At 36.6% G+C, this 21,012-nt stretch overlaps 2 protein-coding genes across 5 annotated transcripts; one reads left to right on the top strand and one right to left on the bottom strand.

Annotated features, from left to right (window-relative positions):
• Positions 1–339: 339 nt before the first annotated feature.
• Positions 340–5,551, top strand: gpr137bb (G protein-coupled receptor 137Bb). Its single transcript, XM_027162715.2, has 7 exons — positions 340–1,004; positions 2,246–2,295; positions 2,569–2,791; positions 3,097–3,246; positions 3,400–3,528; positions 4,090–4,211; positions 5,116–5,551. Exons 1-7 carry the CDS (start codon positions 603–605, stop codon positions 5,213–5,215), a joined length of 1,176 nt encoding a protein of 391 aa, XP_027018516.1. The 5' UTR covers positions 340–602; the 3' UTR covers positions 5,216–5,551.
• Positions 5,552–6,580: 1,029 nt separating this feature from the next.
• ero1b (endoplasmic reticulum oxidoreductase 1 beta) lies at positions 6,581–20,590 on the bottom strand. Of its 4 annotated transcripts, none has more exons than XR_007139438.1 (17): positions 20,174–20,590; positions 18,121–18,240; positions 17,504–17,587; positions 17,291–17,332; positions 15,530–15,612; positions 15,336–15,409; positions 15,095–15,215; positions 14,560–14,606; positions 14,402–14,413; positions 14,205–14,231; positions 12,773–12,865; positions 12,138–12,384; positions 11,512–11,581; positions 11,002–11,088; positions 10,578–10,711; positions 9,279–9,684; positions 6,581–8,737 (listed from the first exon to the last, which is right to left on the bottom strand). XR_007139438.1 is itself a non-coding variant. In XM_027162696.2 (16 exons), exons 1-16 carry the CDS (start codon positions 20,360–20,362, stop codon positions 9,591–9,593), a joined length of 1,524 nt encoding a protein of 507 aa, XP_027018497.1. In that variant the 5' UTR covers positions 20,363–20,590; the 3' UTR covers positions 6,581–9,590. The 4 variants fall into 4 exon arrangements, 2 of the variants coding, with proteins under 2 accessions (XP_027018497.1, XP_027018505.1); XR_007139437.1 differs by having other exon boundaries at positions 9,301–9,684; XM_027162696.2 differs by having other exon boundaries at positions 6,581–9,684.
• Positions 20,591–21,012: the final 422 nt, after the last annotated feature.

Genomic DNA, 21,012 nt, shown 5'->3' with positions numbered 1-21,012 from the left:
CATTATCTAGATCAATCTGTTGCTTTTTGGTAATATTAAATAAATATCAGTGACCCAGCATTACTGTAGTGTCTCAGTGTGGGCAACTGAAAAGCGCAATATCGCCATCTGATGGATTTATTCTGTCATTAATATGTGTGATGCAATCATAGGATGCTTTGTATCCTTTGTTGTGAAAATAATAAGAGACTGCACACACACAGACGTATACAAGACTGGTGGAGTGCGTGCTCTCTCTCTCTCTCTCTCTCTCTCTCTCTCTCTCTCTCTCTCTCTCTCTCTCTCTCTCAAAATAGCTCCACCAATGAGAGCTCCATATCCAGATCACATGCTCCTGGTCCTCTCTTTTCCCGGCTGCAGGAAGCCATGCTTATCCTTTTCATGTCTCCTCCTTCTCCTCCCTGCCTCATCCTTTCTGCCTGTTCTTCCCCTGCCTCACAATTCTAGGTGTTAGGCAGGTGCATGAACATGGACAGAGAAACAGATGAATGCAACAGCAGCATGAAGAACAGATCTGGATCTGTGCATTTTTGTGGTGAGTCCAGACCTTAGCTAGTTGCCAGGAGAGACAGAAGGGTGTGAGAGCAATTGAGCGCAGGAAGATGGAGGACACTCAGCCGACAGAGGAGAGGAGGGAGGACGGTTCCAGAGCTTTAGGAACCAATGCATCCCTTTCCCCGGCAACCTTAAGCCCAGCTGTTCCTCCGTATGTGAAACTAGGCTTGACAGTGGTCTACACAGCTTTCTACTCACTGCTCTTCGCCTTTGTCTATGCCCAGCTGTGGCTGGTGTTGCGCTACCGGCACAAGCGTTTCAGCTACAAGACGGTATTCCTCTTCCTGTGCCTGCTGTGGGCGGCACTGCGTGCCCTGCTCTTCTCCTTTTACTTCAGGGACTGTGTGACGGCCAACGCACTTGGGCCCTTTGCCTTCTGGCTGCTCTACTGCTTCCCAGTGTGCCTGCAGTTTTTCACACTCAGTCTGATGAACCTCTACTGTGCACAGGTGAGACAACAAGGAAAGGGAGAATGACCTTTTTCAGAGATGCTAGGAGAACATTCAATAATTGAAACATTACCATGAGGCAGGATCGGTGAGGGAAGATGAATCCTTTTAAAGCTCAGCTTATTATTTGGTTTTTAAATAACAAGCTTATTACTTAGTGGGTACAGTTAAAGGGCTGTAATTACATGGGTGAGTAATGTCCCGTATCTTAAACATCGTAAAAGAATAGAATGAATTAAGGACAAAAAAAGATTCCTTTACAGTCTTCTAGATCATTCAGAAGCTAAATGCATGATAAGTGACCTACATTTCAGAGGAAACCAGCCTTAAATATTAATGACATCACTTGGACAATGTTAAAGTACAGAATTGGCTACAGCATCTGCAAAATCTCAACAAAATTTTCAGAGAAAAACTTTTGCAATTGTTACGAGTAATTTCAATACCTTTGTAATGGTACAAAGCTACGTGTCTATCACAATGCAGGCAGTGAAATGTGTGCTGAAATAAACTTTACTGCCTAAATATCACATTCTTGGCAGAGACATGGTTGAATGTTGGTTAATTTAATGATTAGGCCAAAGTAAAAATTTACATTTTTAGTTTTCTACTTAAAGATGTTTTAGGTCTAAAGTTCGAGTCTTTGGTTTGGTTTTGAGTAATGAGGCTAATGTAACTAGCAATGAAAAAATCTTTACAATATTTTACATGACGCAAATGACAGGTTTAAATCACCATATACTTACATTGGTTTTGCTCAGTGATTTAGCTAAGGTAATTGAAGAGGAAGGTGAGCGATTAATATATTTTGATTAATCTTTCACTATTTTGTCAGATAAATGAAGCACAAATAATCTAATAAGGGTCACTTTGATTACAGGTTGTCTTTACAAAACCTCAAACTAATCTGCTAATATGGTTTGTGATTCTTTATGACACACTGTTTTATATAAAAATGGATATCAGCCATCTGCAAGCTGGAATCGTGTTCTTCATCAGCATATATTTTTGGTATCACTCCAACACAAGCATAAGACTCGGGCTGGAGGTGTGGCCAGTGGCCAAGTTTGTGGAGCTGTAAATTCTCCAGCTTAAACTGCTAAATTGTGGACTATAAGCTTCACTTCATGACAGTAATATTTGTAGTATGTGCATATTTATAAATAAATTAGGTATGAAATTGTGAATGAATAAATGATCATTTTACGATTGATTTTATTTGATTTCTTTGTTAATCACAGGTTTTCTTTAAGGCCAAGTCGAAGTATTCTCCTCATCTGCTCAAGTACAAGTAAGTGCCCCTTAAGATGGCACTACTCTTCAAATTTCACACACTACTTCTAGGCTTCTTAATTACACACTTCAGCAGACTCTTTTTTTTCTCTAGGCATTTCTGTCATAGAATCTTAACCCTTTTTATTCTAATAATATAAACAGCATACAAATAATGACACAAATCTAAAATCAGTGTTAATTTTTTAATTACAGCTGATGTAGATTATGTTAAGGAAGTCCAGAAGTTGTTAAGGCAAACATGCTAAAATATTTTGTCTCTCTGTCTCAGGTTCCCTTTATACCTGGTCTTTGTAGGTGCTAGTCTGCTCTTCCTGTTGGTGAATTTGGCTTGTGCCCTGCTGGTTAAAATGACGGATGCGCAAATTAAGACAATCGTCTTGGTGCGTGTGACCATTAACGACTCGCTTTTCGTGCTCTGTGCCATCTCACTCTCCGTCTGTCTCTATAAGGTGGCCAAGATGTCCCTTGCCAGTATCTACCTAGAGTCCAAGGTATGTCTTGAGAGCAAAATCTGAGCAACATATTTATCTAACAAGGGGCATTGTCATATTTTAAATCAATTTTTTTCTGAAAGATACATTATGTAATAAAATGTAATGAAATATACATATGAAATTTACATATAGACTTTACATACATTACATTACAACATAGAGTGTCATTAATATACCATATAATTAACCATATAATACAATTAACCATAACATATACATATAATCCTACTAAATTGAAATATATGCATATTAGTAATTAGTTATTATGTATTATATCATTTCTGCAATATTATTGGTTACAGGGGACTTCTGTGTGTCAGGTGACCCTGATCGGCATCATGGTGATTCTCTTGTACACATCGCGCGCCTGCTACAATCTTGTCGTTCTGGCTTTAACAGACATCGAAAACATCAATTCCTTTGATTATGACTGGTACAATGTGTCCGACCAGGTAAGTATCACTAAGTGATGCTGCTCAAATCTTTCTGCTCATGTGAAGGATTTTCTACCTACTTACACTGACAAGAATTTATTCTTTCCTTTTTGAGACTAAAACACACTCACAAACACTACCTGTGCATGTGTCTTTTCTCCTATCCTGCAGGCAGACCTGAGGTCCAATCTGGGTGATGCTGGATATGTGGTGTTCGGGGTGATTCTATTCGTCTGGGAACTTCTGCCCACCTCCCTGGTGGTCTTCTTCTTCAGGGTTCGCAAGCCAGCGCAAGACAGGGTGAGATGTAAAGGGTGGCTGTGTCAGAAAAAGCAGTTATGCAGAAACGCAGTCAGTTGGACTATAAATTATATGCACCCAGTTTTTCCCCTCACCTGTCCAGTGTTTTATTAATTAAGGGAAGGTTATGAGCAGCAGTTTAGCATTGTGTAAATACCTAAATCGCCACACACTCACTTCAAACCATTCTGTTGTTGTTTTTTTTAAGTGCTCATGTGTACATTACAATCCTTCCCGCAGTTCTCCTAAAGTTAGTAGGACAAAATACAGAATACCTGAGAACATTTAGTCTGATTTCTATTATACTCAGGTTACATGGAGCAACAAACGTGTTTTTAAGTTCTGTTACTACAGAAACATGTGTGATTTGCCTTGTAGATGTCAGAGATGTTATTACAGAAAATGAATCAACACTTAAGCCACCAAACATATCAGCTGGTTTCCAAAACTTGCAGACTATCAGTATGTCATCATAGCTTGTACTGAATATATGAATTATTGTACATAATAGTGAAGGACTAATTCTCACATTACCTTTGTGTCTCTTCACCCCTTGTTTAGAGTACTTCTGCCATCCCCAGTCATGTCTTCTCCACCAAACGCTACTTTTTTGACAATCCACGACGATATGACAGTGATGATGACCTGGCCTGGGGATCTTATCCTCAGAATTCCTCGACAAGGTAAAACCAGCCCAAACAATCAGTACACAGCACACCCACTTCACAGTCAGCATACCACAGGAAGAGACATCATATACAGTAGTATTATATTAAAAGTACAAAACATACTGTAGATCATACTCAGATATTCTGTTTACTGCAAAGTTTTGTTTGAACACTGTTAAATGCTTGAATCTAATGGGTTAGAAATATGATATTTGACATTAAATAGACCTATTCCTGGATTTGAAGTACACCATATGGCCAAATGTATTCTAATACCTGACAATCACACACACACACGTTCCCCGAAACGTAAAGTAAGAATCTGAAATTCTGAAATACTCAAACCAGCCCATCTGACATCAACAACCATGCCATGGATAAAGCCACAGAGACTACACTTCCCCACCATTCTGATGTTTGAACTTCCTACATGATATTATGCATTTTTCTGCTGCCACCTGATTAGATGACTGGAAGAATGTACAGGTGTTCCTAATAAAGTGAACAGCAGTATAGTATACTATAATCCCAAACTTGTTCCATTCTGACAATGCCCTTGTTCACAAAGTGAGCTCCATGAAGACATGGCTTGTCAAGGTTGGAGTGGAAGAACTAAAGAGCTGCAAAGAGCCCTGACTCTAACTCAACCCCACTGGAACACTGACTATACCTCAGACTTCATCTTCCAGTGTCTGAGCTCACACAAATCCCCACAACCACAACCCAAAATATAGTGGAAAGCCTTCCTAAAAGTGTAGACCTTATTACAACAGACTATGTGTAGAATGAGATGTTGAAATAACACGTACGTGTGCTATGGTCAGGTGTCTACATACTGTAAATAAATTATTGTTATTTTCTGTGGTGTGAGTGGAATAATAGCATATTTATTTATTGAAGAAAAGCTTCTGTTTTTCAGTTTGTCCTCAGACTGCTATGACTGGGGCAGCCGAAGCAGCAGCTTCCTCATAAATCTGGGTGGAGAAAATCAGAGATCGTCACCAGGCCTAAACCATTAAGAGAACAGCACCTTTGACGCACTGCACTTTTAACATGTACATCTACATAGATGGTCTTTACAGCTGACTAACACTTCCGACTCACACGCCAGCCAGAAAGAGGCTTGCGTAAAGTGAGCTCTAAAGAAGGCATGAGTTACCATGGTGATCACAGGGAAGTGATGCATGGGTTACCATGGTAACCATGTCCGACTGCATTGTGTCCTCTCACGATGTAACTAATGTAAAAAGGTACACTAATCAAGATTTTGGCCTGTCACGTCTTCAGTCAAAAGGCCACAAACGTCACAAATGTCAGTTGTAGTTGTTACTGTAGTACACACTTGTAACTAAACCTAGTAGTAATCTGTATACACCATAATCTTTCTTGCTCACACACACAGTGCAGTTTTAAATATCCTATGGAATAAAACAAACAACCTTTTAAAAAAAAAATCTTAATTGGAGTACCTTTAACTCTGCTGAACACTAGTAACTTCACATAACATAAGGTTTAATCACTCTCATATACATGACTGAAAATACCAACCATAAAATATAGCTATTATTTACAGCATGAATATGTAATTTGCTATATTTGTGTTGACAGAGAAAAAAGACAAGAAATACTGCTCCTGTTCCAGCATTTATTCCTGTTCAAGGAATAAACGTCTTTATTTCTTCTGCAGTATTTCATGCGCTTTGTGAAAATAAGCTTTCGATAGGTTTGTTGGTTAAAAGTATTTTGTTGAGCACAAGATTGTAAAGGTTCACCAATAAAGAAATATTTTGATGTTTGAAACAGAAATTAGTGTGTGTATGTTTTAATTTTTAACTTATTACCCTGATATATTTTTTAATGCGAACACCGGAATAAATTCTATAATGTATAAGGCAGCATTGCATACTTGATTCTGATTGGTCAGATGGTGTTTTTTCTGTACACGATCTATAATTTTCAGAATAGTCTCTAAGGATTATAGTATAGAAGGAACAAAACAAATCAAGAAGTGCTGTTCTTGGAAAATAATCAGCCATGCTTTTTTCCTTATATAGTCTCAATAAAAATTTGAATTGGTTTGATGATATACCATGTATGCAAGGCCAGATGAGTAAATACCCCCAAAATCTGCAATCCCAGCTCCTTCTGTATATTTCTTTTTCACGTTTCTGGGATATCAGAAATATTTTGACATTTGATCCATTTTTACATTAATTTGTATGTTTTCTAGGACTCATGATTGAGAACTCAGTGTTCGCATTACAGAACCCATACTAGGTTTTACATTTATAACATGATTCATTTCAGACAGTTTCACATCTTATATCGAAGCTTTTTGAGATCATTTTATCCTTTGCATGCAATCGGTGAAAAAAACACAGAGGTTCCGATTGACAGATTTATTCCTCCTTTTAAATAAATAGAATTGACAAGTCCACAAATAAACAAAATGAGCCATTATTATGCAGACGGACAGTGAATAGAGCTGGAAAAAAAAATCCTTATTTTACAGTACATATGGTGCAAAATGAGGGCCAATTAAAGAAACAAACAAGCGAAACAAAACAAAACAAACAAAAAGCATTATCATCAGATCACACAGCAGATAATCATTTTAAAGGAGTGTCTTTGTGATGTTACCTGCAGTCTCGCTTCAGAATGATCTCAAATGCGGTCAGGTCAATGTAATAATTTTTTTATGTCTGTACTTTTGAGAGTTACAAACAGCTGGAACCAAATTCCTTGTGTGTGTCAACACACTTGGCCAATAAACCTGACTAAATCTAATTAAGTCTGATCCTCGGTACTGCAAAATCCTTTTCCTGAACTGATCTTTATAATCCTATCTTGAACATTTCAGTTAAAAATCACTGGTATTGCTCATTTAAAGTAAAGAAGGCAGAAATCTCTGTAACAGAAAATAAGTCAGTTTTAGGATTGATGAATTTCTGAGTGGTTTTTAGTCTCCTTTAATCACTGATGCTTTGGATTGTGAAAGAATAGATAAGAAACTGTAGGAACATAATGTTACAAAGTCTAAAGACACAATTTGTTTAATAGAGAGATTTCTTGTATGTTGGCTGCTTATCAAAATGTATTTTGTAATGTTAAATCAGACAAGTTTGAACACGCAGGATGTTGAACGCACAGGATGTGGTGATGCACCTTAAAATCATGCAACTTTACACATACAGTACACATAAGCACACACAAACACACACATACACACAAGCGCACATAGCTGCTCTTAGTCATCTCTTCAAGATTACAGGTAGTCCATTTTTATCTCATAGACCAGTGTGCTATGAGAATCATCTCCAGTATTATATATCGCACCCTTCATGAGCATGAACAATGATTCATACACATGAATAAGCTGCCAGTTTATTAGACATTCCTAACAAATTATATTGGTTGTAATGGGCCATGAAGCTAATAATATGGCTCTGGGAGGTACGATGCTGCTCCCTTTAGACCGATGGACGGAGTACAAGGGACTGACAGGTCAGTAATGTTATGCACCTAATAAACTGGAAACTCGGTGTATAAACAGTGACCTCAAGTAGTTTAATCACCCTCCATGAAAAGCAGCCAAACTGACTGCAGAAGCTAAAAAAACAAGCGTTATTAGTTGTGCTTACTCATTTTGGGGAGCTTCTTAGCTTTGCTTTAATTAACGTTAACATTTCTCTTATGTATAATAACAAAATAAAACAAAAGGTAATTAGGACAAATAAAATATATTAAAATCCCATTTTCTCTATAATTTTGTCAAATCCCACCCACCAGATTTCTCCATCACACAGCAGCTACAAATCAGGGAGACTGAAGTCTAACACACTCAAAGGAAAGCACCATCTGCCCTCTTCGATACACATGAGCTCACACAATCCCACGTTTGGCTAAATTTACTGTGATTGACAGGGGAGAGAGAGAATAGAACGTCCCAACCATCCAGAGAGAACGAGCAATTTTGGTCTTGTGGACTCCCGAAAATGGATGGCTGTGGCATTGCTAGGATTTATACAATATTACCCCCCCCCCGACATTCTTAGAATAAGGGAAGCATCATCAAATGTTAACCTCAAAATCTACATTTTTCAAAACATTTCTTCTCAATAAATGTTTTGTTTTTGAAAAATTTTTGTGTTAAAATGATAGCATGCAAGACTCCAAAATGATTATCGAAATGTATGTCGGTTTTATTCCATACTTTAACTCTTGATTCATTTTCATGAAGGGTGAAAACAGTTGTTGAGTTTACTGTATTGTGTGTACGGGAACAGAAAATGTATGGCAGCTTCCACTTACACAATTCAAGTGAACACCACAAGAGAACCAATGAGTGGAACAGAGTTTGGTCCAAATCCCACTGTAATGAAGAAGGGCATTCTCTCAGACACACACACGCGCACACACACACACACACACACACACACACACACACACACACACACACACACACACACACACACACACACACACACACACACACACACACACACACACACACACACACACACACACACACACACACACACCTTCATATACGAGTCTTGTAAAGTTAAAATGACCAAATAAATCAGTCATACATCTGGCATACACATGACAGTTTGAAGAGGAAATGTCCAGCAACAAAAAATGAGACACTTTTTTTTTTTAAAGAAAAGCTTTGGCTTGCAAAAAAGGGATTAATGATGTAACATTAATACTAAAGTTCAATCGCTCTAGAAATCCATCTAGAAATAGTAGACAATTTAATGACGTCCTACACTGTATCCATATTGCTTGTTATGAGTTGCTCAGAGTTTTAAAAGATGCTACATTTCTTTATTACAGAACATTATAAATCCTATGGTCCTATTGGTTTGGTAGACACGTTAATATGAAAGCCAATTCATAATTTATGGTGACTTGCCTCTTAAGGTGTTAAAGGCATAGAAATGTTTCAGAAACTAGGGTGTTCCAAAAAGTAATATGTCTGACCGCTGAAATGACCTCCTATGTATATGTGATCTCACTGACACACAAACATACAAAATTCCTGATCTCGCGCTCTCTCTCTCTCTCTCTCTCACATACACACACACACACACACACAAACCTGAAGAAAAAAAAAACAGAAAAACAAAACCTAGTTTCTTATGAAGCCTTAGAGATTCAAAGGGCTGTGAATTCTGAACCAATTTTTGGGAAAGTTGTGGTATTTCAGCTCTGGTCCTGCCTTTGATTCCTGTTTTCATCAGTAGCTGACAGTTTGCTGTGCTGTGAGCTGAAGTGATTTTTTTCCTGTTAGCTGGGCAGCAGAATAAAGCAGAGGGATTTGCTGAGTTTCTCTTGGCCACACTCGGTTCTAAAGTCCCTGATAAAGGCCTCCCTCTGATGAAGAGCAAACTATTGCAGTGTCCTATGGGCTGACATCATCTGGTACTTCTTGTCCTTTAGAAGCGTTCGGAAGTTGTGCAGCTCTTTAATACTGGTGGAGAGTCTACGGTAATGAGTGAGAGTGTTAGAGGAACAGAAACAAAATACAAGATCATATTTGAGGATTAGACAGTATTTGCGACAAGAGCCAGACTGAGCCATCAACTTACACTAGTCAGTATTGTTCATCATCATCATCATCATCATCATCATTTTCTTTTACTGACTGGAGTTTTTTTTAAATTGAGCAACTTTTGTTCAAATATCACAAAAGGTATTGATGGACAAATCAGTGACTTATAACAATAAAATGATAATAATAATAACTAGAATGTACATTTCCTAAAGAAAATGTGAATGGTGCTTGCACGTGGCAAGTTCCCCTCATTATGCTGAGTGTTTTGATATATGACATGTCCATGTTGTGTTAACTTTTTGATTGCGCTTATTTTCGTGTGTTTCGTGAATACCCGGTGGGGTGCCAATACTTTTGGACAAAAGTTGCTACTGACATAAAACTTTGTCTGGAGTAAGTGAGTGTAAATGAGTAAATGGTGTAAATGAGTCTGGTGCTCAAAAACTTGAGTTATAAACCTCCAAAATTTATAATGGAAGTCTATGGGGAAAAAAAAACAATTTGAGCTTCTGTACCGGGAATTTCGGAAGTCCGATCGCTTATAAAAGTCATAGCACACCTCTCCTCAATAAGCTGGTCAATTTGACACCTCATTCATGGGTCTAGAACAAAAGCTGCGGAACAAGTTACGCTCCGAAGTTTTGTCTGGCACAATAACAAGAATGTTGCTTTGCATGCACCATTAATAATAATAATAAGAACTCTATACTACTACTACTACTAATAATAAATCTCCTAAGAAACTGTGTGCTAATAAAACACAGTAAGACAAACAGACAGCATTTGCATTTCATGCGACACCCTTAATCTTTAAACCTTACCTCCCAAAGCCATTAAGCAAAGCTACGATCTCCTGCCGTGTGAGCTGGAAGCCAACTGAGGGACTGTTTTCTGGAAGATTCTTGATCTCTTTCTCAGAGAAGAGGATCCTGAGGGCGGTTCCCAGTCCTTGGGTCTGAAAGGAGATAAAGACCATGTATAACTTTAGGGTGTGTTCAGTGGGTTTGCAAAATTCATTTCCATAGATCGCAAATGTTTGTGTAGTCTTTAATAAATACTTAATGACAATATAATGTAAATCAGAGGTGTAAAAAGATTACAAATCTTTGAAAATATCTGTTTATAATATAATAAAGGTTCTATCTAACATATAGAAATATCCATTTCTGAGCTAGGCAGAAATGATGAATAAATCTGAACAAAAATATAGACTTTCCAGAATGAGCACAACACTCATACACGTACCTGTAACTTCCCCCACAGTCGACATTTACTGCAGCCCACACAGTCCATTATACGGGAAATGTTCTTAAAATGAAGCCTGAACTCTTCCTGGTGAAAGAGAGACCCAACCATCATCATCCTTATGCATATGCACAATACAACACTGTAAACTGACATTCAGTCACCAGAAATGTTTCATAATCTAAACAAAAGTGAACTATCGTAATTTCTAAAAATAACCAAAGCAGTGCTAAAAATTCTCCAAAGCAGTTGACATTTGACTCATTCACCTAAAGTAAGCTGTCTAGAACTAAATATTCTAGAGAACATTTCCTGTCGAAAAAAAGCTTGTGTAGAAATATGCAGGATTGGAAAGTGGGGGTCTTTCATTATTAAAAAAAACAAAACAACAAAAAACCCAGACACATTATACATAAAAATAGCATTTCAAATAAGCCTCAAAGATAACGTTCCCCTTTTCACATGACCTGTACAGCAATCTGCATTTGTTCTGCAAGCCTACCTACTCACCTTTAACCTTTTGGCTTCAGTTTTGTGGCCTGCAAACATGGAGCTCTCATCAAAGTGCATGGGAAAAGCTCTATAGAGAAACAGAGAAAGAAATAAAAAAAAATAACAAATTTGAATAGAAATTCCTAACACAGCATTCTTGACGTTCACATTTTATACTACAGGGAGGAAAAGAGGCTGCTGAGGAAATGACTGCTGATATAACATTAGAAATACCTGGATCTAATCTGTTTTGTGGACATTCAACAGCATTAATGCAACCATGAAAGGTACAAAAAAAAAAATAATAAAAAAAAGTACAATTTTGTAAAAAAAAAAAAAAAAAAAAAAAGTACATTCTGTAGTAAGTAACATTTTTAATGAGGATGTATAATTTTAGGAAAATAAACATTGAAATTGTTATGAATCAATATGACAGCTACACATAGTTGGGCACTTCTGGCTTACAAATCTATTCAAACTACAGTTCTTAGCCACTTGTGCGGTTTAATACTGAGTTAGTCACCCTAAATTATATTTTTCAGTGATTTATTTATTCATCATGACTCTTAAGAATGTAGGAAGTTATGTGAGTGAGTTTTTGGATCCTGTATAAGAGGTTAGTTACACAGGCATCTGGCTCTCACTTGGTCTCATTGAGGATCTGCAGCAGCAGCTCTTTGGTAGTAGAGTCTTCCTGTGTACTGCCAGTGTAGAGGTTGATGAATGAGCGCTCGAAATACGGTGCCACTTTGGTCAGAGCTCTAAGCTCAATCAGGTACAGGAAGTAAAGGTTCTTCAGCCTGCGAGTTCCTTCACCCTTGGTCTCGGCAGGATCAAACCTCTGGCGGAACTCGTGCACGTTAGGGCCCCAAACTGTTTTCCCCCAGCTCTCTGCACACACACACACACACACACACACACACACACACACACACACACACACACACACACACACACACACACACACACACACACACACACACACACACACACACACACACACACACACACACACACACACACACACACACACACAATAAACTGAATCATACAGTTTTCTGAAAGTACTAAAATTATTTCACTAATTGCATGTGAATAAACTAACTGTATAAAAGGGTTGCAACTGAATTACTATTAATATCTTTTAATGGCAAAAGCTTTGGCACCCTACAGTCGATATATATTTTCCATTGTCTTGAAAGACATTTTGATTCAGGTTTATGGCTGGAAACCATAAAGACCTCATCAGAGTTATTACCAGATGTTCTTTGACACTCACCATCCAGGAGGTACTGAGCAGACAGGTGGATATTAATGCTGCTGTGGAGACCAGAAATGAGCCGGTAGAACACTCTCTTCTCCAGACACAACCCTACAGCAGAGAACCAACCACATATATCTTTCACAAGCATTATCACTGTCAACAGTATAAAACCAAACCCAGTTATCTCAAATTAGCTTACAGATAACTTATAATAAGGTGATTATTATTTACGATTAGGATGATTATCTTGCAACAAACATTTTTCCATATAAACAACTTGCTGTTCTGACTTGAAATAGAAAAGATTCACATGGCTAATGTGTTAATAAGGAATGAAACAGGATGGGGCTTAACTTTAGAGTAAAATAAGCAACTTCTATGTGTGAAGGCATGATAAGAACAGGCCAGACACTTAAAGCTTATATGTTTCAATAATAGCACATCCTGTAGTGTTTTCTCTTACACCACTGAAATTTCTCAATTTAAATAAAATATTAATTGACTAATGAATGACGCATCATACTTTTTATCATGTTATATTTATTTTTGTCTGTGACAAAAGTTAGTCCTTATCATCGCTTGTTATAACAGCTAAAAATCTGCCGTTCTTTTGCTACTATTTACTTTTCCTCTCTTACTCGTCATATTACTGGGAAAGACGAAAGAGTTTTGTCCTGAAAACTAAAAAGTGACACTGAAAACTCTGGCCACAACATAACCATAACAATTATATGTTTATCTAAGTTAAATAACATTTTATTCGTGTAAGCTGTTTATTATTAGCCTTAGATTATTGTGAGTGTCTGCAATACAAATCTCTGTGAATTAACGGTTATAACAGTAAACAATATCAGAAAATTAAGCAACACTATTTGATCGGAGATAAACACTATATGGTTTAAATTACTATGTTCATTTATGAATTCAAAAATATCTAACAGATATGAAAAAAAAACAATACAACATTTGTCTCTACAAACTGTCAATATAGTATTTTTGCTAGTTATAAGTTTTAAAACTGTATGTTTTTTCCTACTTTTCTAAACTGCTGTGCTCTGCACCGTCTGAAGATGCTCTGAAGGCATCAGAAAAGTCTTAGCTATGCAGTATTTACAATTTAATATAAGGTGAAACCTTTGAGAAATCTTGTCAGCCCTTCGCTGTGCACCCAAGGGAGACCCTGTGAATGAGGTCTTAATTGAAGCCACTTATGACAGGAAAATAAAATACCCTCATTGGGAATACGATTAGAGAGTCGTTCGTTTAGAAGGGTGTTGAGTAAATAGTAATGGGACATTACCCTGGGAGGTTCACAATGTCTGGCCTGTGTAGGAGTTTGTGTGTGTGTGTGTGTGTGTGTGTGTGTGTGTGTGTGTTGTCAACTGTGGTGTATTTGTCTGGAGCTGTGTGTATGGAAATGTGCTGATAATGAGAAAGATCCAGTTACCTTCCAGCCAGTTGTAAAAGCCTTCACCTGTGTGAGCAAACACAAACTGCAAGTCAAAGCCCTGACAGAGCAAGTAGGTCAAGATTAAAATTGCATATTAAGGAAATGATCTCTTCTGCCTGTGTTACCGTATTAGTCCAGGGTCAAAACACACAGCCCCAGTCTAAAGTTCTTAATGACTACAGATTTATACTCACCATCATCATCACCTAGAAACAGAAGAAGAACTAGTGAATGATTAAAAAAGCATAATCCTAATTTTGCTGTCTTTATACAGAAGAACTGTGCTATTGTTTTCCTTTCAGATTTGATATGTAATGATAGGTATTCAGCATGAAGCAGAAAAGAAACTCACCACGACTTGGGGCCAAGGGGTTAAGAGGCCGATAAACAGAGCGTGGCCTAAAAAGAGACAATAGAGATTTGAAGTGAATAAAACAGAATGATAATTAATATGATCCTTCAGGGCTTCCCATTTTGATAGTTGTTGATATCATGTAAAATTTTAATATATACTATGTTTGATGTTATTATCCACTATTACAATTATTTGAATTTTAAGTTAGAACAACCTTCAGTTACCACCATCACTCAGTGTTACTTTTTAATGAGCACATTTTACAGAAAATAAAAATAAGACACGCTGTATTTTTTATGCTTCAGATTCCTTCACATAAACTGCTAATAAAATTGTTCTTTTGAAATGTACTCTTTGAAAAGTTTTAACACCCAGTGACTTATGTCTAATATGACTGATTCCTCTTACTACAATGACTTTTATATTATTTCGTTGCTTGATAAATAACTACATCATATTTGGTCATATGAGTCTGGATTACGAATCCATGAAGACTCGAATGTTCTAATTCATTATAATCCAAATCTCTCACTTGAAGCAGTTCTCCTCATAGATGCTGTTCCACACTCTCCATGCAGAGGGGCCTTTATATCCAGTGTAGCGTTCAGGATTTAACGTAAGATCCACATACTCTGCTTCAGGTGATGTCTCGTCTGCAAAGACCAGAAATACAAGTAGGCATGAAGCACACAAAAACCAGACGGGGAAAATTTACTCAAAAGGGACTGCAATGAGTTTGAAGAGGTTTGTAGTAAAGAAAATGTGAAACCTACCATCAAGGCCACAGAAGTGGTCCTGGGCATCATCATGATGATCCCAGTCCTCAAATGCCTCTTTACTTTGATTACTATGGACACCAAATTAGACAATTGTAAAGAACCCAAAGATTTTCAATACAGTTTTGTACACAATTTCTAGCAATGCACGGTCACGGTCTGGTGTGTGTGTGCGTGTGTTAACTACATACCTCAGTGTGCTGTTAATGGCACCCAGCTCATGGGCCTGTTCACATTCCTTAATGTCTCTGATGGCATTCGCAGGGAGAGAATACTGCCAGAAGAACATACTTAATTTATTAATTAAAAAATAACATGCTTAGACTTAGGTTTTTAGAAGCAATTAGTGTCAATCGGTGGCACATGAAACAACATAGTATGGGTATGAGTGATATCGGTAAGAGACGCTGTTCCACGAGCCAAATTTGAATGGACTGTTAAGGTGTTTGATAAGACTGGGCTGAATGTTCGAGTGCAAGTCTTGAACCAAGCTACAGAGAATCCTCTTTATATGTGTTGCTGTCTCCTAGTAACGGGAAAGCAAGTGTATGCTGGGAGTTTTCTGTTTAATTAAGCAGCAAGTTCCAAGTTGAATAATGTGTGTACTAATTGGCAGCGTGTATGTATTTCTGCTAGTTTAATGTATGTTCTCAGTCATGTTACTATATTTATGTATCTGTAAATGGAAGACTGAAGATCTATATGCAACAACTGCTGCTGAAATCATAAAATGGTCTTGTGCTCAACTCAGAAATCAAACTATCATAATGAACTTCCTTTAATAACACTTATTATTAATAATTGTTTGTCTTTACAGTACAGACTTTAGTTCCTCTTAGTATTCAGAGTTTTTTCAGAGCTCAGGGAGTTTTTCCTTTGTTTCTGGCAGGTTCATTAGGAAACCTGTTCATTATGTTTCCTTGTTATGTTACATAGTTCATTATGTTTCCTTGTTAAACTGTTTTGTTAACAAAGTGAAATGCACTAAATGGACAATTCATGACCTCAAACTAGTTGTTACAAAACATTTGGACGGTCAGTTCTCAGAATTCACAGATTGGTCTAAATGCGTTGAACTCAATATAAGTGACCTTGACTGTTATCACAGAGCCAGATGTCTCAGCACTGTGGGCACACACACTGCAGGACAAACAGTGAGAGCTGTCTAAAAGAGTGCTGTGTGCTGACGCGACACTAAGTGCCAGAAAGAGTGCACCTATCCTTAGGGCTCTGCTCCATTACACAAACCTGCAGGCTTCTAACAAACAAAAGACACTTAACGTCTCAGCTGAGTGTGGGACAGAAATGCGTCACAATACACAACAATAATACTTCTGTTTTATTTTTTATTTACCATAGACAAAGAATGACAAAAGGTTTTCCTAATATATCTAAATTATATATATATATATATATATATATATATATATATATATATATATATATATATATATATATATATATAATTTAGATATATTAGGAAAACCTTTTGTCATATATATATATATATATATATATATATATATATATATATATATATATATATATATATATATATATAATTTAGATATATTAGGAAAACCTTTTGTCATTCTTTGTCTCTTCTGCTTGTTTTATATATATATATATATATATATATATATATATATATATATATATATATATATATATATATATATATAATTTAGATATATTAGGAAACCTTTTGTCATATATATATATATATATATATATATATATATATATATATATATATATATATATATATATAAAAATATATAAAACAAGCAGAAGTATGAAAGTCTTCTGACTGAATTACTGAATAAATTAAGGAGCCGTACCAATCATTAACAGTATGACTGAGTCTCTGATGCGTGTATTTAACAATATCATCATTCCTATCTATACCCTGTTTACTAAAATTAGCATATTCACTGCAGAGTTTCTCTCACCTTATTATAGTTGCCTGATTTAATCCCCACTGGAATTTTGCTCTGTATGAAGAAACACACAGCAAGTTTTTTTTAATAAAACTAAAACTAAAAAAAACAACAGTCAACCAGAAGGAAAATATTAAGTCCAGCACAGGAAAATTTCATTAAAACTCATGTCTCATGTAGTAAAATTAAAAGACAAATAATCTAGCAAATGTGTTAAACCCATACCTCTGGGCAGGGCTCCACATGACAATCCTTGATAGAGCAGTGGCCATCGTCAGGCCAAAATGGGCAGGGACGCTTCAGATTCACCTGTCAAAATAAAATCCATAGGAAACAACGGCAGCATTTTCTATAGCATCTCAATGCACAGAGCTTAAAAAACAGAATTCGTTATCATGAAGGAAATCATTGATATGGATCACCCTAATCAGATACCACAAAGCCACTTCCTGTAAACTCACACTGCACGGAAGATGCTTTTTTCTGCACTGCACACTACCCTCTTACATATTCATATGACTAAACATTTATCAGCCCTTTCAATTAACTTCTCTGTGCTGTGGGTTAAATTCGATGAGTTATTTAATATTTCGAAAAACTTTGATGCTGGAAAAAAAAAGGAAAGAAGTAAATCAATATTCCGATAAAATACTGTACAGGACAAAAATGTTGGCATTACAGATTATAATCTGACTTCTCTCTTTTACTTCATCTCCTTCATTCCAGGAACACGGAAGCACATTGATGGAGGGCAAACCAGAACCTTCCATTATGTTAAATAACAACGATGATAGTGCAATAAGCAAAAAAAAAAAAGTTTTTGGTTATTCAGCCTGACTTACCCTGTAGTATCGAAAGAAGTCTCTTTCGATTAGCTTGCGTATGAGAGGAAAAATCTTGAAGTTGTTGAAGACATCGATGCTCTCAACGTCACAGAAGCAGTCGTCCAAAACACCTGTCAACTTCAGAAAACAGAAAGATTTTCTTATTAAAAAAGAGGAAGAAATGTGGTTAAAAAGTGCATTTTAATTACGATTATGTTAATTAAACCGATAGAATCAGCCAGCCCTGTTTAATAGAGGTATAACCAGAAACATCCTAACCTCCTTTCCCTTTTCACATCTGATTCCAACAGCCCATGCATTATAAATGGGCAGCAGTTTTGTGTGAGACAGGGGTCTGGTATTCGATATGCATTTAAATTATTAACACCTTCAACCAATCAAAGCAACAGGTCTAAACGATCTTATCCGATTCGTACAAGAGTGCAGGAGAAAATAACAGATGGTTGATACGCCAAAAATAATATATGATACCTCAATAAAACAAAAAGACAAAAACAAAAAAAAAACACTTTTGTACAAAGATCAATACTGTAGTCCTTCAGAGTTATAAATGGACCCAAACCTGCATGATTCACAGAAAAGTGCTCTGAAAAACAGAATAACAATATTATACTCTCTTGAGACCCAAACTTTTGTCTTCAAAACAGAAAGCCATCTGGGAAAAGAAAAATACCAAACTGTACACATATTAAGATCTAAATCATAATATACACAAAATATATATCTATACTATATAAGTGTAATGTTGTCATGGTCATACCATAGAAAACACCTTGTCTATACAGCACACTCTAAATCACTCAGATGTCTACATGTGTCATGAGGAGACCAAGGACCTTACACTGTATGTAATCTGGCAGAATTTCAAAAGTCCAAACAGGCTGAAGGCAAGAAAGCTCGTCCTCCACGTGATGCACCTTTTGTCCCTCATTCCAGCCTTGTTAAAACTCTCTCATATAACCTATGAAGTTAACGGCTGGTATCTCTGTGGATAAATCACGCCCACATACTGCTTTAAAACAAGACCAAGCACCGCGTGCACATTGGTCCACGCCCACAAACATGACTACGTCACACGATGCCCCGCCCACTCACTGTAGTTTCTACGTTCGGTGCATAACAGCCCAGAGCGGTGAGCGTGTGAGTTTTGGAGAACTACAAATCCCAGAATCCTGTGCGCGCAGTGGCTCTGCTGAGCCAATCACACAACACCACGCTCAGTAAGCGCCAGTACAAGTGTTTTCTGGGATGGTGTGTGTAATTGTGTGATACCTGGTTCGTGAACTTTATGCTGTTTTGTCTTGTTTGTCATTGTTTACACAAAATCTCTTAATGTGGTTCAGATATACAGGTGTTTTTGTATAGCATGTAACACTATAAATAACATATAAGGAGTAATTAGAGTGTATAAACAACAAAAATGAAGCATATGGGGCACAGTTATGTGCAAATCGCACGCATTGAGCTGATTTAACAGCCTCATTTCTTCTGTGAAATCATAATATATAAAATGATTCTTTCTTCTAATAATAAATAAATAAATAAATAAAGCATACGTGCCCGGTTAAAGTGCACTGATTATGGAGAGAAGTGACACGTAAATATGAACATAAAATTTATTATTATTACTACTATTACTATTATTACTATTACTATTATTATAATTAGTGTTATTACTATTATTATTAAAATTATTATTATTATTATTATTATTATTATTATCATCAAGCACCATAAAAATGTTACTCTGAAATCGTAAAAATGTGGTGCATTATCCTTATATATATCCTTATTTCCCAAGAAACCAGTTAAAAAAATAAATGCAAACAAAATGAAAATATTTGTTGTTTATTCAAAGAGGAAGTACGTGCACCAATCGAAGGAGCTCTCGCGCAGCGCTGACGTCAAGCACGCAATGGAAAGTGCGAGAAAAGAACGTTGCTCTGTGTGACAGCGCGAGCTTCAGAAACCACCAAAAAAATGACCTTTATAAACATGAAGAAAACTTTTGTATACTTTATAATTGTACCCTCATGATCACTGTACTCACATGACAAAAACAGCTTTGGTCCGCACTGTCCGGTGTCACCTTACTGACGAGTTTGTGTTGTGATTGGTGCGTTTTGTCCTGAATGTTGTTGTTGTTGTTGTGGTTGTGAAACCATCCCCAGACAAAGTCTCCGAACAGGAAACACAGGAAAAATATAGTTCCACAAGTCCACAGTGCGCGTTTTACCATCGCTAACGCCAAGTCTTATTCTCACAGCCCTACACTTAGCAAAAGGTTGCTAAACCAGCTAGCAAAGTAGCTAATTAGCATCAGCAACCAACAATGTAATCACAATACTTTCACCTCTTCGACCCCAGATATCACTGCAGAATTTATCGAATGTAAAAATCTAAAACAAAAAAAAAAAAACAAATCTCACGGAAATACGCAATTTCCGCAATGCTACACACTCCTGACTACGGAAAGCGAGAAGGTTCAATCCAAACGCGTTACATGGACCGGATTGAGATCCAGTATGGATGACATCAAAGCAGTATATTAATATATATTTGTCATTTTTTTAGAGCACAAATCATTTTAGGCTGAAAATGATCTGGATGTTTTTTAGTGTCCTTAAATTAATCAGAACTTTAGATTGTTGGGAAGATATTTATTTGTAGAGTAAAAATTTTTTTTATTGTATGTTAACCCCAAAATTCATGCTAGATTAATTACGGTATTAATTAAGTCAAGTATGAAGATAAAATCATAAATGTGGCAATGAAAGACCAGAAAAAGATCAAATCTCTGTGAACGTTGTCTATAGTTATATACAACAGAAATCTAAGATATTAAAATACTACCTCATAAGTAAGGATTTTATAAATACATATATAAGT

Source organism: Tachysurus fulvidraco, chromosome 2 (assembly GCF_022655615.1).
Source record: "Tachysurus fulvidraco isolate hzauxx_2018 chromosome 2, HZAU_PFXX_2.0, whole genome shotgun sequence".
Taxonomy (NCBI): Eukaryota; Metazoa; Chordata; class Actinopteri; order Siluriformes; family Bagridae; genus Tachysurus; species Tachysurus fulvidraco.
The sequence above is the reverse complement of the archived record's forward strand: the minus strand, read 5'-3'. Positions and strand labels throughout refer to the sequence as shown.

Bases quoted from the DNA above. Each gene is read 5' to 3' on its own strand.
- gpr137bb (XM_027162715.2), top strand. From the start codon at position 603: ATGGAGGACACTCAGCCGACAGAGGAGAGGAGGGAGGACGGTTCCAGA. The intron at 1,005-2,245 runs GTGAGACAACAA...TGTTAATCACAG, and splicing joins TGAACCTCTACTGTGCACAG to GTTTTCTTTAAGGCCAAGTC. The intron at 2,792-3,096 runs GTATGTCTTGAG...TATTGGTTACAG, and splicing joins GTATCTACCTAGAGTCCAAG to GGGACTTCTGTGTGTCAGGT.
- ero1b (XM_027162696.2), bottom strand. From the start codon at position 20,362: ATGGTAAAACGCGCACTGTGGACTTGTGGAACTATATTTTTCCTGTGT. The intron at 14,607-15,094 runs GTGAGAGATTTG...GTCTCTTTTTAG, and splicing joins TATGAGGAGAACTGCTTCAA to GCCACGCTCTGTTTATCGGC. The intron at 12,385-12,772 runs GTGAGTGTCAAA...GTGTGTGTGCAG, and splicing joins TGCTCAGTACCTCCTGGATG to AGAGCTGGGGGAAAACAGTT.